Here is a 13,599-nt window from a genome sequence, read left to right on the forward strand (position 1 = left end):
CCTAATAGTCTAAGATGCATTTTCACAAACTATTGCTTCAGCAGTAGAGTCATAAGCTGAGATTTTCAAATGTTTAACAACTTTGGATATCTCAATTTTTGAATATTCCTAAAGAACATCTGGTATTCAGGGTGAATAGTCGGCATTTACTGAAAGCTGTTCTGCTTTAGGGAATTCAAAGCTGGGGCTCCCTTGCCACCCCCTGTCAATACTCTTAAAATCCTGTCAGCCAATATCAGTGTCATGTTGCTTTCATGATAGATGAAGTTTTTCAATCTCCCCTGTGATTGAGGTGCACTTCTTCTAAACTCCATAGCCGACCTCCTACCCAGATATGAAGGCTGAATGAGCCAGAAAGGTCTAGAATGGGAGTGTTAGTTTCCAGAAGAAGGGCTTGAGAACAACACTGAGAAAGGACTTCAAGAAGGTCTACTATTCAGAGTAAGAAGAGTTTGGTGGTTTTTTTTTTTTTTTCCCCCATCCAAAATTTCCTGTATGAAAATTTCTCTTTTTCAACTGGCTAACAATGCAAAGTACTTGCCTGTCATAGTGTCTTCCCTCTGCTCCCCTCTTCCTGGCTCAAGTGATAATTATTTATTTCATAGCTGAAAAACCTGCTGAAGTTAAAGAAAGTGTGTCCCACTGCTCCGATGTCAGGCTAAGCTCCAGGCTAAAGACAGTCATTGTGCTAAGTGCACAGAGAAGGTTAAGAACAGTAAGCAGACGAAGAAGTTTGCAGCTTGGGGATGCGGAAGGAGGTCCTTCCAGCTCAGTCATAAGTCTGCTCTGCGTTTTGGCCAGTCTGTGCCAAATAATAAAAAATTACCTCTAATGATAGTCTGACTTTAGGATCCCAGTGCCTCTTCCCATGGTACTGTCAGCCTCTTCTGCTACATTGGAGATTTTATTAATACTAGTGGGGTTGACAAATGGATTTCAGGTTTATTGAAGTGGATATTCCTGTAGGAGTTAAAGGAATAGTGCTATAACCAAGTATTAACATCCAGCATGGTCCCAGTTTCAGTCCTGAAAGCCTGTCTTCCGGTGTAACTGTTTTCATCCTGTACAGCAAAATTAATTCATCTTCTCCCCAAAATTTGCTGCTTGATAACAAGGCTTAAAAGAGCTCAAGAATTTTGAAACTGGGACACTGCACAATGATAGTACAGATTCCTAAGCATTTCTGCCTTACAGCTGAGCTTCTGGACTGGGGAGGGGGAAGAAGATTTTGCAGTAATAGCAGTGACCAACATTTAAGTGTTAAGACTCGTAGCCAAGAGAGAGCTATGGCTCTGTGGTTTATTTTATTACAGTAACGCTGAAGGTTTGTCACTAACGGAGCTTACCTCTTGTACTACGTTGGGAAGAGAATTTCTCAGTAAACTGATTCAGTGACTGTCCCTTACTACGAACATATTCTTGTAGATCCTTTCTTGCATCCTGACAACAGTAGCTGCATACGCATTTTGGTTAGAGTGAAAAACAAGAAGCTGCAAAAAGCCACCAGTCAAGACACCATGTGGGTGAATGGATTTTGCAGTGTACTTACCAGGATTGATAGGACCTAAAGCCTTACATGCATTTTTGAGTAGTGATGCCTACAGTGTCTTTATAACCAATGAATCTTCCTGGCTGTTTTATTGAAGCTTTGAATTGTAATATACTGTAACAAGTAACAAAATAACTTAACAAACAGTTTGAGTCTGAAATTGATTTTTAGATGATAAAGTTCAGTTTTGAAAATAAAATCAAAGTTATCCACAGACCAGGACTGAAAAGACATGAAGTAGTCTACTGGAGGTAAAGAAGGCTTCTCATGCTTTTCACAAGTAAATTTCTTGAATGTCTACTTCTGCTGTTCCAGTCACCATAAAGTGGCTGGTAAAAAGAGGAGAAAGAATACTCTTTCCCCTCTGATAGCTTTATAGGTTTCAATCCTGCAAGGTCTTTGACTAAGACGTTATTTACTGTATGCAGTTCTGTTGAACAGATGGAAGTCTTCACAGAGAGAGATAAATGTCTACGTACAAGATTTGATATTGTGTTGTCCAGCTAAATTACTCTTGTATTCTCTTTACAAAACATTTAGTTATTTGAGTCTAATTTCAGGTGTGGGGTTTTTGGATGTTCTTCAGTCTTTCCTGTTTCCCATGCAGACTGTCTGAGGTGTTGCATAGCAAGCTGCTCATCTCTGCTAATACGTTGTGCCTGTTGCTTATGCTGTGTCCCACCTGCTTCTTCTACAGGAGATTGTTTTGCTTCACATATTTGTATTACATGTTGGCAATTATTTCTTACAGTAGTTCATGGTTTCCAGCATTCTGTTCTCCAAATGATTGGGAGTTATTACAGGCTAGTAGTTTTTCCTGTCAGTGGTATTGTGTTTTATTTATTGGCTGCCAGAAGGAATATGATGGCTTTTATAACTCCATTAGTCAAAACATACTTAGCATATGTAAGATTCAAATAGCAAGTCTATTACAGATTATTTTGATTTAATATGTTTTTTTAATACAACAATCTGATCACTATTTTCAGAACTATGTCATTTTTAAATATTAAGCTGCTCTTGCTAAAGAAGGGAGATATCTAGTGATATAGTTTTTGTATTGTTAAATATGAAAAACCTGTACATTGTATATAATTTACAACATTTCTTCAAGAGCTAGCAAAGTTTTAAATAGTGGCATGCCATATTTCTTACTTAACTTCTGAACTTCCTATTTCTGTGCATTTAAATTAATCTTCTGAAAAGTGTAAGGAATATAATTATAATTTAAAATCCTTCTTGGTTTTTTTTATGAAAAGCAGGAAGGAAACTCTCTGATGGCAGATTTGAATATGCAGTCAATGTTACTTTTGAATAATCACGGTGATGAGGTCATTCTTTGTTAGTTGCAAAAATTACAGATTTTTTTCAATAGCCATACCTAACAGCACTGGGAGGGAGACTGAACTAAATTTCACATATTGCCATAGAAGGGTGGATTGCAAGGTGCTGGCTTTATTTGCCCCACCCCACCACCCGATACTCTGATATCCAGAAGGATTTGGCAAATGTACTAAAACACATAAAGGAGGAGTTTCAGGGTTGGTTACATTGCTCTTGCAAAGGATTATAAACATTTTCATAAGCTGTGATGAAGCAGGTGTATTCTACACTACAAAATGCATAGGAGATGCGCACAATTTAAAATAGATGCCCGATCAGAAGGTTATCCCTACTATGTTAAGATCTAATGTCACCTGAGGCATACCAAGGGAGGAAGATAAACCTGCAACTGTTCTGCCAGTTTGTGGAGGCAATGAGAAGTGTCTGAGTGGTGAGGAAGCTCTTTGGCATTGCCTCTGCTGAGTATGTGCACTACAGCAGACCCGGTTAAATTATGGTGTTTGTTGGAACATGGGTTTTTTCTACTCATAGTGATTTGTTTATTCACAGATAGAGGCTTCCGTGAACATATTTGTTAGTTATGTGCTTCTTTCCATCAAGAAAAGAAAAAAAGTGATCTAATCCTAAGAATAGATACTGGGGTATAGACCAAAGATTATTTATTCTAGTATCATGTCTCCAGTGTTGGACAAGTGGAGTAAAAGGGCCAGCATAATGTGATACATCCCCAAAATACTTCCCCAGCTTCCAGCTTTAAGTTCAGAGGTTTCTTCAGTCAAAGGTGGAGTCTTTAAGCAGTCCTCAGTGGGTTTAATTTGTTGAGTTGCTTTCTGAATGGGTGTATTGGTAGCCTCTAGCAGGAGGAGATTCTGCAGGTTGACTGTGTGTTTGTAACACAGAATCACTGCCTTTTGTTTGTTGGAACCTGTCACGCAGCAATGCCGTTTATTGCTGGCTAACTCTTGTGTTGGGAGAGAATGAACAAGCAGTCCCAATTTACCTTCCGGGTCAAGTTTCAGCCTTCTGCGGTTTGCCCTCCAAAAGCACAGGAATTTTCATTTAAATGACGTATAAGGGGACTAAATGCATGTCTAAAGTTGTGTGCTAAAAGGATTAGAACTTAAATCTGCTCATCAGTTCTTCTGAACAACAGAACAAAATGTAAAAATCACGGCAGTATGTTGCATACGTGCTTGCATAAAACCATGCAGAGTGTGTCAAGAGAGGGAGGGCTGAGTGTGTGTGTTTATGCAGAATTGCCATGTTTGGCTAATTTTTGCTACTGTTATTAATTTGAATTTGATAATGCACAAATACTGATTGACAGAATCGTTGGCTTTCTCACATGTTACTTTCCTTTCCTAGCTGCGACAGTTAGTTAATATGTGCATCAACCCGGATCCAGAGAAGCGACCAGACATAACCTATGTCTATGATGTAGCGAAACGTATGCATGCGTGCACTGCGAGCAGCTAAACAGACATCGGGTCACGAAGAAAAAAGCAGAAATAACCAAGTATTTTAAGTAAATCCTCCCACCTCTTTGTGTGTTACTGAAATGTAATTATTTGAATCTTCCTGTTGTGCTTTGAATTGTAAACCAATTTATATAGGAGCTTTGTCGTTTCCTGTTTATTTCTATTTTTTGTATTTTTTACTAATTTGCAGTTTTACAACAGGTTTAAATATGTAAAGCTTAACTTTAAAAGATAGCGAGAACCATTTTTTTCAATGTTAAGTGGGTTCAAGTGTATTTAATAACAAAATTGTATTCGGTCGGGCCTCAGTTCTAAAACACAGTTGCACTTTTGCACATGATACAGATATTAGGCTTATTATCCAGAAGCAAAATGTCTGAATCTCTCACCATTTTAGTAATTTATGGAAAGTATGAATCAGCACAGTTAACTTTATTTTAATCTTTGTCCTAAGAGGGGCATAATTATTATAGAAGGTTGTTGTAGTTTATATTGAATTGTAGTTTGCAGTCCTCAGCGTAAGAGTAGACAGGTGATACGATTAGTTCTCTGCTTGCCAAATGTAATGGGAAAATAGTTCAGGAAAAATTGTCGTGCTGAAATTTTTGTAATATCCCTTTTTGTTTTGTTCTTCTGTCATAATGCACATAAACATTTGTTGGAGGTTTTCTGGGAAAATGTAAAGTGTTGATTCTGCAATCTGATCGTTTTCAATAGACTTGTGCAGCACTGCCCTGGGGCAATAGGAGTCTACACAGTTAAGTCTTAAAACCATGCAGATGCTTCTTGTAACAAACAGGGTTCTTTTGGGGCTAGTGTTTATGAGAAGGTCTGATTAAAAGATGCAATCTTTAAGTTACAACTTCCCAACTGCTTATGGATATCTCACTGTTTGTAGATTTTTGTGTTTAAAATAATTTGAATTACCTTACAGTATATTTAAATTTTTAAATTGCTGTTGTTTGTTTTTTTTTTTAAATACAGAACCCTTTTGGAAAATATATAATAGTGCAGTATAACACAAAATGTATTCTTCAAGAATATCTGGTTTTATATACTGTATTTTGAGAACTAGTTTTATATTTAGCCAAAGTAAATTTTAGCTTTTATGTTTAAGAGAAAAGTTGCCACTTCTTCATCTGGGAAATAGCTATTTATGCAAAATGTCTTACAATTACTTTATTAGTTGAAAAGGAAATTCAGAGTATTTTTGCTAGACTTCAGTACCTTTTGGGTATGCTTAAATAATTTTTTTTTTGTTAAGAAAGCAAAGCATCTTATTTTTAGATGTGGTAAAAATGGAGAATGGACTGAAATGTCTTGAGTTTCAAGACTGAACTTCTTATACAGAGCTGTCAAAACATAATTATTACCAGTGATGTTGCTAAGAAGCTGTTACGGTCAGTGAAGTCTTTCTCCTTATGCGGGCAAAAAGAAGTTAGTTCAAATAAAAGCAGTAGTGTGTACATAAACATACAGGTTCTAGACACAGTCAGTTCCCTGCATGCTCGGAGTTTTTTTTATTTCTCTGTGCAGCTTTAATTCTTGACTCGATATAATGCTCAGAGAAAAAAAATCCAACTGTGGTGTTTGTGGATGAAATGTTCAAGCCAGGCCAGGGTTTTTTTCTGCTTTTGTATTTTTTTAAAACTACAAATACTATGGAAATTGTGTTTTGGCAAAACACAGGAGTTCTAAAGCAGTATGTATTAAAACAAGCTGATAATCTGGCACATGTTTTAAAATATTTTTTTTTGTTTCCAGATTTTGTAGGATGAATGCTTAGTTTTCCTTCCAGCTTCTGTGTATACCTAATCTTGTAGGACTTCAGTGGAACAATTTGTAGGGAGGAAGTATTTGAGAAACCTTGATGTGTGTCTAGCAACCTCTAGAATTGTTTTCATTTATTATCTCATTATTGAATTTTAAATATTATATTTGTGTTCTATAACAATAGTTCATATGTCAGAATGAAATGTTTTTTGTTGGAAAAGGCACCACAATACTTGCTTGACTGCCAGGATTAGCTCTTAATATGCACAAATACTCAAAACAATGGTTTTTTCCTGAAAGGCACTAGAACATTTAAAAATCATTGAAAAAAAAAAACCAAACCCCAACACAGACTATTTGCATCTAATATTATGAACTTTTCCTGAAAGAAACCAATAATAGATTCTCCCCACTCCCTGCCCCACATCTGGAAGAATGCATTAAGTAAACAAAACATAAGTTAAGAGTTAGCAAATGTGCACATTTAAGCATTTAATTTTTTTTGTTTTTAGTATTTGTGATTAGATCTTCTGCTGAGGAAAATAAATAGTTGTTCCTATTTTAAAATCTGTAAAATTAATGGTACAGGTGACTCTGGTACCAAACTTGATAATTAAGAAGCCCATATGGGTTAATAGAACTGCTTATATAACTGAGGATTGTAGAATCTATCCGCTAAGTAAAGCACCTAGTAATGTATGAAAATAAGTCTGTTAAAACACTCCCATGTGTGCTATATACTTACAAAATATTTTCTTTTATAAAACACCGTTCTGTTTTTCATATGTTGTCAATGGTGATGTTTGGCACTATTTATTTTAAGCTATGGCATTACACGTGTATTTTCTTTAAAGAGAACGTGTTATGTTTCTAACCAAAATGTCTTGACTAGCTCCTGCTTTTATTTCAGTAATGCTGCAGTATTAACTTGCTTCACAAGTGAACTTTGTGCTTTGAATGGCATTGCATAAAATCTTTGTCTTGTCTTGAAAGCTCTTTCCCTGCTATGCAGTACTCTAATAGAAAAAAATAGATATTAATATAAAAATAATAGTGTTCCTATGATATTTTTTCAAACTTTTCTTATTACAGATACATATATATATATGTGTGTGTGTGTGTTACAGTAGATGCTACCTATCTTGTGGATAGTTTACTGCTTCCAGTAGTTGATTATAGGTGAGTTATCTTGACTGTAACAAAAGACAGTACATTAAAAAAAAATCTTTTTCATATTATTTGCCAAATATTTCTCTAAAAATACTATATCAGATATATTCACAATTAACCCAAAAGAGTGTGTTTATCTAAAATTTAAAAACAAATCTAAAATTATTTTCAAACCATATGAAAATATCTGAAAAGCATAAAAATAATGAAGAGCTCCTGTCATGGCCCCAGTCGTATGAGCTCTGGTCTATAGGTTGTAGGTTTTTATGTAACTTCAGTAATTTTGAGTGAACCTCATACGCACACATGAATAAATAGTAATCAGTAATCAATATAGAAATGATGTGCTCAGCTCACTTTTTATACTTTCTGTATGTCAGTGGTTTGGTAGCAGGGAATAATGTGGTTTTTCCTCTCCCCTCTTCTGTTGCACTCTAATGATCCAGCTACCAATTGTATGAGCAGGCAATAGAAGTATGTTGTCTTTTTGTAATGAGCTGAAACTTTAAAAACATGCCAATATACTGGAAGATGAAATAGAGTATTAGAAGTGTCTGAGAAGGCTGGTGTTTTATTCATGCTCATGATTAAGAAAGCCATGGAGTGAAATTCTTGACAGAAGCTTGGAAATGGAGAAGAACTTATGCCAGTGGTTCTCAGATATCTCTGAATGGGACCCAGAATTGCAGTGATGTTTGTTTTCAACAATCTCCCACTTAATCTCTGTCTTTGCTGTTATACAGCGAGATGAGAATCTTAATGGCTGAATTTGAATGCTGGTGGCGATTGCTGTGTCAGGTATTTGATCTTCTAGGAACAGGAGGTAGATGTGAGGGAGAGTCAAAGAAGGCCTTCAAGTCTTGCTTTCTGGAGAGTTAATTTAATCTGGAAGTAAAGGTGCTGGTTAGCAGAGTTCAAATCACTGCTTTTCCATCATTTTTAATACTTCTTTAAAAGTAAAATGTTTTTCCAACCCTGCCGTATCCCCACATTATCTAGCCAGTGGCAGCGATGGTCTTCTGAATTTCTGATTGCTGGTTTGGTCTAGGTGAATAACTAAACCTTTCTGCCAAGATCACCCAGGGAAATACAGGCACCGGGCATGCCCAGTGGGGTGTTACATCTCTGAACATGACTCAAATACAGATTTTGTGTGGGGATTTTTAACGTTCTTTTTCAAAATTTTGTCCCTTCCCTGAACCTTGTTCTTCAGTTGATGCTTTTTAAAAATTGTTTCCCTTTCATATTCACTTCTGAAGTCCTACGATTCCTGTCCTCCACTGCTTCTGCTTCATCTTTCCTGTTGTCTGCTCTACCCTCTTCCTGATTTGAAGCCCTCTGTGTCTAGTTTTCCTAGTGGCCATTAGTTTTCTTCTTTCTTTGTGACTTTGCTAAACTCAACCCATTTCTGTCTTCTCAAATTTTATCCCTCACTATGGGCAAGCCCTATTTGTCGTCTTTTCCCTGGTAAGTACTTAACTCCATTGTTCTGCAGTCTGTTTTTCCAGCCCAATGCCTTTGATTTTTAGTTTTAGACAGATCTTTCTCACTGCCTCAATCATTCCCATGACCTTGTCTTTACTAAATACTGTTCACTTTATTATCTCTGATTTCTAAATTCCCTTTCTCTGATCACTACCTGCTCTCTTTCAGCTTATCTGTCTTTCTCTCTCCTCTACCCTGTCACTCACTCCTTTTGGGACCTCCAGTCTATTAACCTTTCTGACTCCTTTACTCTTCTCAGCTGCCTCCTTCCTTCATTGGCCTCACTTTCTTTGACTCACTGGTCTTTATTTTCATCTCTCTCTGCTTCTCTATATGTCGTTTCTTTGGCTGCTTCTCACAGTGCCCTGTCTCCATTCCTCTCCCTAGACATTTTTCTTGTAATTTCTTAATTTCCATTCCTGCTTTTCTGAATATCTCTGAAGAGTATGTCAGCACAACACAGCTTTGGACTTGGCTTCGCCTTACCTGTGCTAATTCTCTTTCCAAATGGACTTTTTAACCACTTTTGCCCACCTTTTTTTTTTTTTCTTGTTGAACTTGCTTGCAGGTTTGCTATTAATTTCATTTCTTGATTCATTCTTGATACACAATGTGTCTTCAAAACCAATCCTGACTTTTGCATAATAACATCTTTTTCAAAATTGTTCTACTTCTAAGAATCTGTTTCTGAAGGCTATAGTTAAGAGGCTTCTCTGCTTCTTAACTATATGAGTTTGCTGCTTTTATTTCTGCATCTTTTATGTCTCTCCTTTTAGTGAATGACTTCTTCCTCTTTAAATCCTCCTCTCATTTCCTTCACTAGCAACCAAGTTTCTTGAAGGGGATGGCACCCATCGTCCTAACTGGTTCTCTTTTTCAGTACTTTGCCCTTTACTCCTCATTTGTCATCCCCTAATTTCATAGACCTGAACATCCTCCCTCCATTTTGTTTTCAAGTTTTTGGCCTTACACTTTAATTTGAATGCCCCAAAATTCCAGTTTGGTTCTCCCATAGTTGTCTCTCCAGATGATTCCTTGAGTATCCAGCCACAGTCTCAGACCTGTTCAGATTCAAAGATCTAGCTTTTATTCCTGACTCCCTCTAGACTATTTTCTAACATCCCTGACAATATTACTTGCCGATTTTCCAGGGCCACAACCTTTCTATCCCTGACATTTCTCCCATGCCTGTGTATCAGATGACTCAAAGTTAGTAGTATCAGATTCCAGCCCTCTTCGCTATCTGTGTTCTTTCTTACCTTTTATCTTCACTGTTCTAACCTCTGTGTCATTTTGACTTCTTTTCTCCCTTCGAAGTATCAAAAATTGACAGGACTAAACTCCTGTCTTTGGGATTTAGCTGTTTCATGTGCTGAAGAAGGAACTCCACCAAATTACTACTTGATTTGTGTTTTTAAGAGACTTGAGTCCCACAAATTTTGTCGTCTTTCAGGACTGTAGAGCTGGAGTAGATTCTGTTCCTCCAAGTACTGCAGAAGTCCCTGAATTTGGGCCTTGATTTAGTTTTCTACTGCTTCAGATACAAAGTTTTTTCCCTCCATTTCTTTGTACATATTGTATGTAACTTTGTCTCGTTTCTGCATATACAGCTAACAGTTGTTTTCTTGTTAGAGTAACTTGATTTCGGTGTTTTTACCATTGCTTGAAATAAGAATATGCTTAAGAGCTTCACTGGCTGGATCCAGAGTGTGAGGCACAATGTTCCTCTTTGTTACCGTCCCACCCTTACACTGGCGTCTCTTACTTGCTTCCCTCTGTATCTTGGCTAGCTGAAGATACACTATATTACACTGCAGGGCAGTGTAGATACAGTTGAGCCAGCTGCAAACAAGGTAGCTTATATACTTGCAGCAATACTGCAAGTTCTTATCAACAGTCAAATGCTTATTTGTCCTGTAGGTCTAGAACTGAGCTCTGTGCTGTACTGCCTCTCTCTCCTTGCTGCCCTAATTTAAAGCCAAATCAGATCTGCCTGCATGGTGGACTGCATGGTTTTCTGTGTAGGTGCAATATCTGACTTCCCAGCTTTAGCAGGCTTTCAGATTTGAAAGACTGCATGTTTGCAGAGGCTCACTGTTGATCAAATTGTCAGACCTTTGCTCATAATTATCCTCATATGTGTTGAGATTGAGAAGCAAAATTCTCTATAAAACTAAAGTTTGGGGTTTTGGGACTGTAGGAGATGGATCTGACATTCGGCTCTAGTTTGGTGTCTGTGGGTATACACGCATTTAATCCCTGTTTATTTGCACCAGAATAATTCTTTTCTTTTAGAGGATCAGTTGCTTGTTGGCACAAAGCAAAGACTTTTTTAGTATTTCTCAGGTAGTATGTTTATTCCTTGTTGCCGGTTTGTACCATGTCATATCATTAGTTAATCTGTTTTTCTACAACTGCCTTAGTGATGGGTGGAAGCCCTACAGCTTGTGTCTAATTGAAATCTTCTGTTCATATGGAAATAAAAATAAATAAAGAAGTTAGGTGCATTGAGTCCTTCCTGATGGTTCTGCTTGCTTTGCATTTAAATCCTAGTGGTAGGAAGAGGACTCAAACTGGACAGAAATGGTCCCCAAGACAGAGTAGAGATGTTTTGGGGTTCCCTGCTTCCTTTCCACCTCCTAGCTCCTCATTCTCTGGCTTCCCTCAGGCACTTGCTGGGGACACGGCACTGCCAGTGTATCGAGGGCTAATAGAAACTCAGAAACTAAAATGTCGATGTTATTTTGCTTATGTTCCTGTGGTGTCCTTTCTCAGTGTGAAGAGAAATGTCCCATTCAAAAATTACTAGGAAGATCTTTAGTGGTGTTATACAATCTTCTATTGCTCTTCACACGTTTGGCATTAAAAGTGTGTTTGCTGTTACAAAGAGAATTTTACAAAGACTCTTAGTTTGCCTTTTAATGTGTTGGTACTTTTTTGTACACTTAATTTGCTGATTGTTTCTTTGATTTGTCATCCTGGACTGTTGTAAAGATGATCATTAAAAATGAGTATTGCATTTTCTGGTAAGATTTTGCTGGGAAAGGGGAAGAAGGTAAGTGTTCATTGATTTGTTTGAATTTGGCTGCTGATTGTGCTTGAATCAAATCTTAGAATCATTCAGGTTGGAAAGGACCTGGAGAGATATCTCTAGTCCAGGCTCCTGCTGAGAGCAGTCAATGCTGAATTCAGAGCAGGGCTCACGGCGTCAGCCAGTTGGGTCTTGAAAACCTCTAAGGATAGAGATTGTGCAGCTTTTCTGGGCAGCTCCAATGATTAGCTAGCTTCACTGTAAACCTTGTTTTCATTATATTCAGTCAGAAACTCCTCAGTTACAAATCATGGTCGTTGTTTCTTCTCCTGTCACTCCTCAAATGTTCTTTGTATTGCAAAAAAAAAAGTCAGTCAAATACTGAAACAGAGAACTTAACGATGTGTTATTTTCTGAAACTGTTGTTGCAAACAAATAAATATGTTAATGTAGTATTTCCGCATCCTGTATGACATGTACACTATATTCAATTACTACTTGAGTGTAAAATAAAATTTTTGGCAGTAAAACTTGATTTTAAAGTTCTGTGATGTTTATGGCCTGGGTGTTCTCAATTGTTACCTTTAAACCTACTAGATGTTTCCTGGCAGAGCACACTTCTGTCTGCCTTGGTGAGCCCCAGAAGTTGGGATCCTGAACATAACTTTTTGTGTTTCTACCATCCTCGAGGCAGTCTCCAGAAGACAGCTTCCCACTGGGGTTGGCCTGGGAAGGAAGCTCACGTGCATCAGAATAACTGGTGGTTATGGAAACTATACTTTCAGTGTCTCATGTGCTGGTGGAAACTTGCCTGTAGAGATTTATCAAAACAGATTTTGGGAGGAAAACTACCTGGGCAGGACAGCAGGGGAGGGAGGGCAGTTTTTCAGAGTAGTAGCTGGTTTTGGTAAATTTTCCCATGTGTTAAATGAGAACTCAAAATTTGAAACTTCTGACCACAGGCTTCTTGGAGGCAAATAAAGAATATAGCAAATAGATTCAGTTCCAAATATGTCAGAAATTCAGTCTGAGACAGTTTCCTTAAACCAAGAATAATTTCTTGATCTTAAAAGATATCACTTAACAGTTATCTATCTGGCAGGGTGCTGGTGGCTCTACAGAATTTTTGTACTGGACCTTTTACAAGGCATGTGTTTCCCTAGACCTGCTTGTGGGGTATCGCAGCTGTGCAGGCTATCTGGCAGCTGGGGTCCTTCGTCTGCCTCATTCCACATTAGTGGAGCAGAGGCAGCAGAGGGAACATGGTGACCAAGTGTGCCTTATGTAGCATTTGCTTCCAAGAAAGTACTGGCACGGGGTAGAGCTGCACATGCTGCTCCGTTCGCTTGCTTCCCAGCACCAGCCGTGTAAGTCAGACCCTCTGGTGCCAGGAAACAGGGAAGTTAGAGGTACTGTGTAAACACACATCTCTGATGTATGTCAAGTCAACCCTGCTAGAATGTATTCTGATTTTCATTCATTTGTAATGACTTAATGTAATTCAAATGTTTAAAAAGAATAAAAAAGGGGTTGCAAATGATTCAGAGCTTTTACTTTTGTGGAAGAATGTATTGTAATTTAATTTTGCAGGATTCAATATGCATTCTTAGCAATAATGGTTTTTTTTTTGCTTGTTCTAAAACAAAGAATTGTTTTAGAGTATGATTTCTCCAAACTGTGATCTGTTAGGACTAAAATTCTTCCTGCTATACTTTTTTTATCACTGGATAGGAGGAATTCAAAGTTTGTTTTCAGGAGTGTAAGAAGAG

At 37.5% G+C, this 13,599-nt stretch overlaps 1 protein-coding gene across 2 annotated transcripts in view; it reads left to right on the forward strand.

The window, feature by feature from the left end:
- The window catches only part of NEK7 (NIMA related kinase 7), a 77,280-nt gene extending 63,910 nt beyond the window's left edge, over window positions 1–13,370 (forward strand). For both annotated transcript variants that reach the window (XM_064454767.1, XM_064454766.1), the window contains one exon: window positions 4,259–13,370. In XM_064454767.1, the coding sequence (XP_064310837.1) occupies window positions 4,259–4,369 (111 nt within the window). In that variant the 3' untranslated portion in view covers window positions 4,370–13,370. The remainder of the gene's footprint in view (window positions 1–4,258) is intronic.
- The last annotated feature ends 229 nt before the right edge of the window (window positions 13,371–13,599 follow it).

Source organism: Phalacrocorax carbo, chromosome 6 (assembly GCF_963921805.1).
Source record: "Phalacrocorax carbo chromosome 6, bPhaCar2.1, whole genome shotgun sequence".
Lineage (NCBI taxonomy): Eukaryota > Metazoa > Chordata > Aves > Suliformes > Phalacrocoracidae > Phalacrocorax > Phalacrocorax carbo.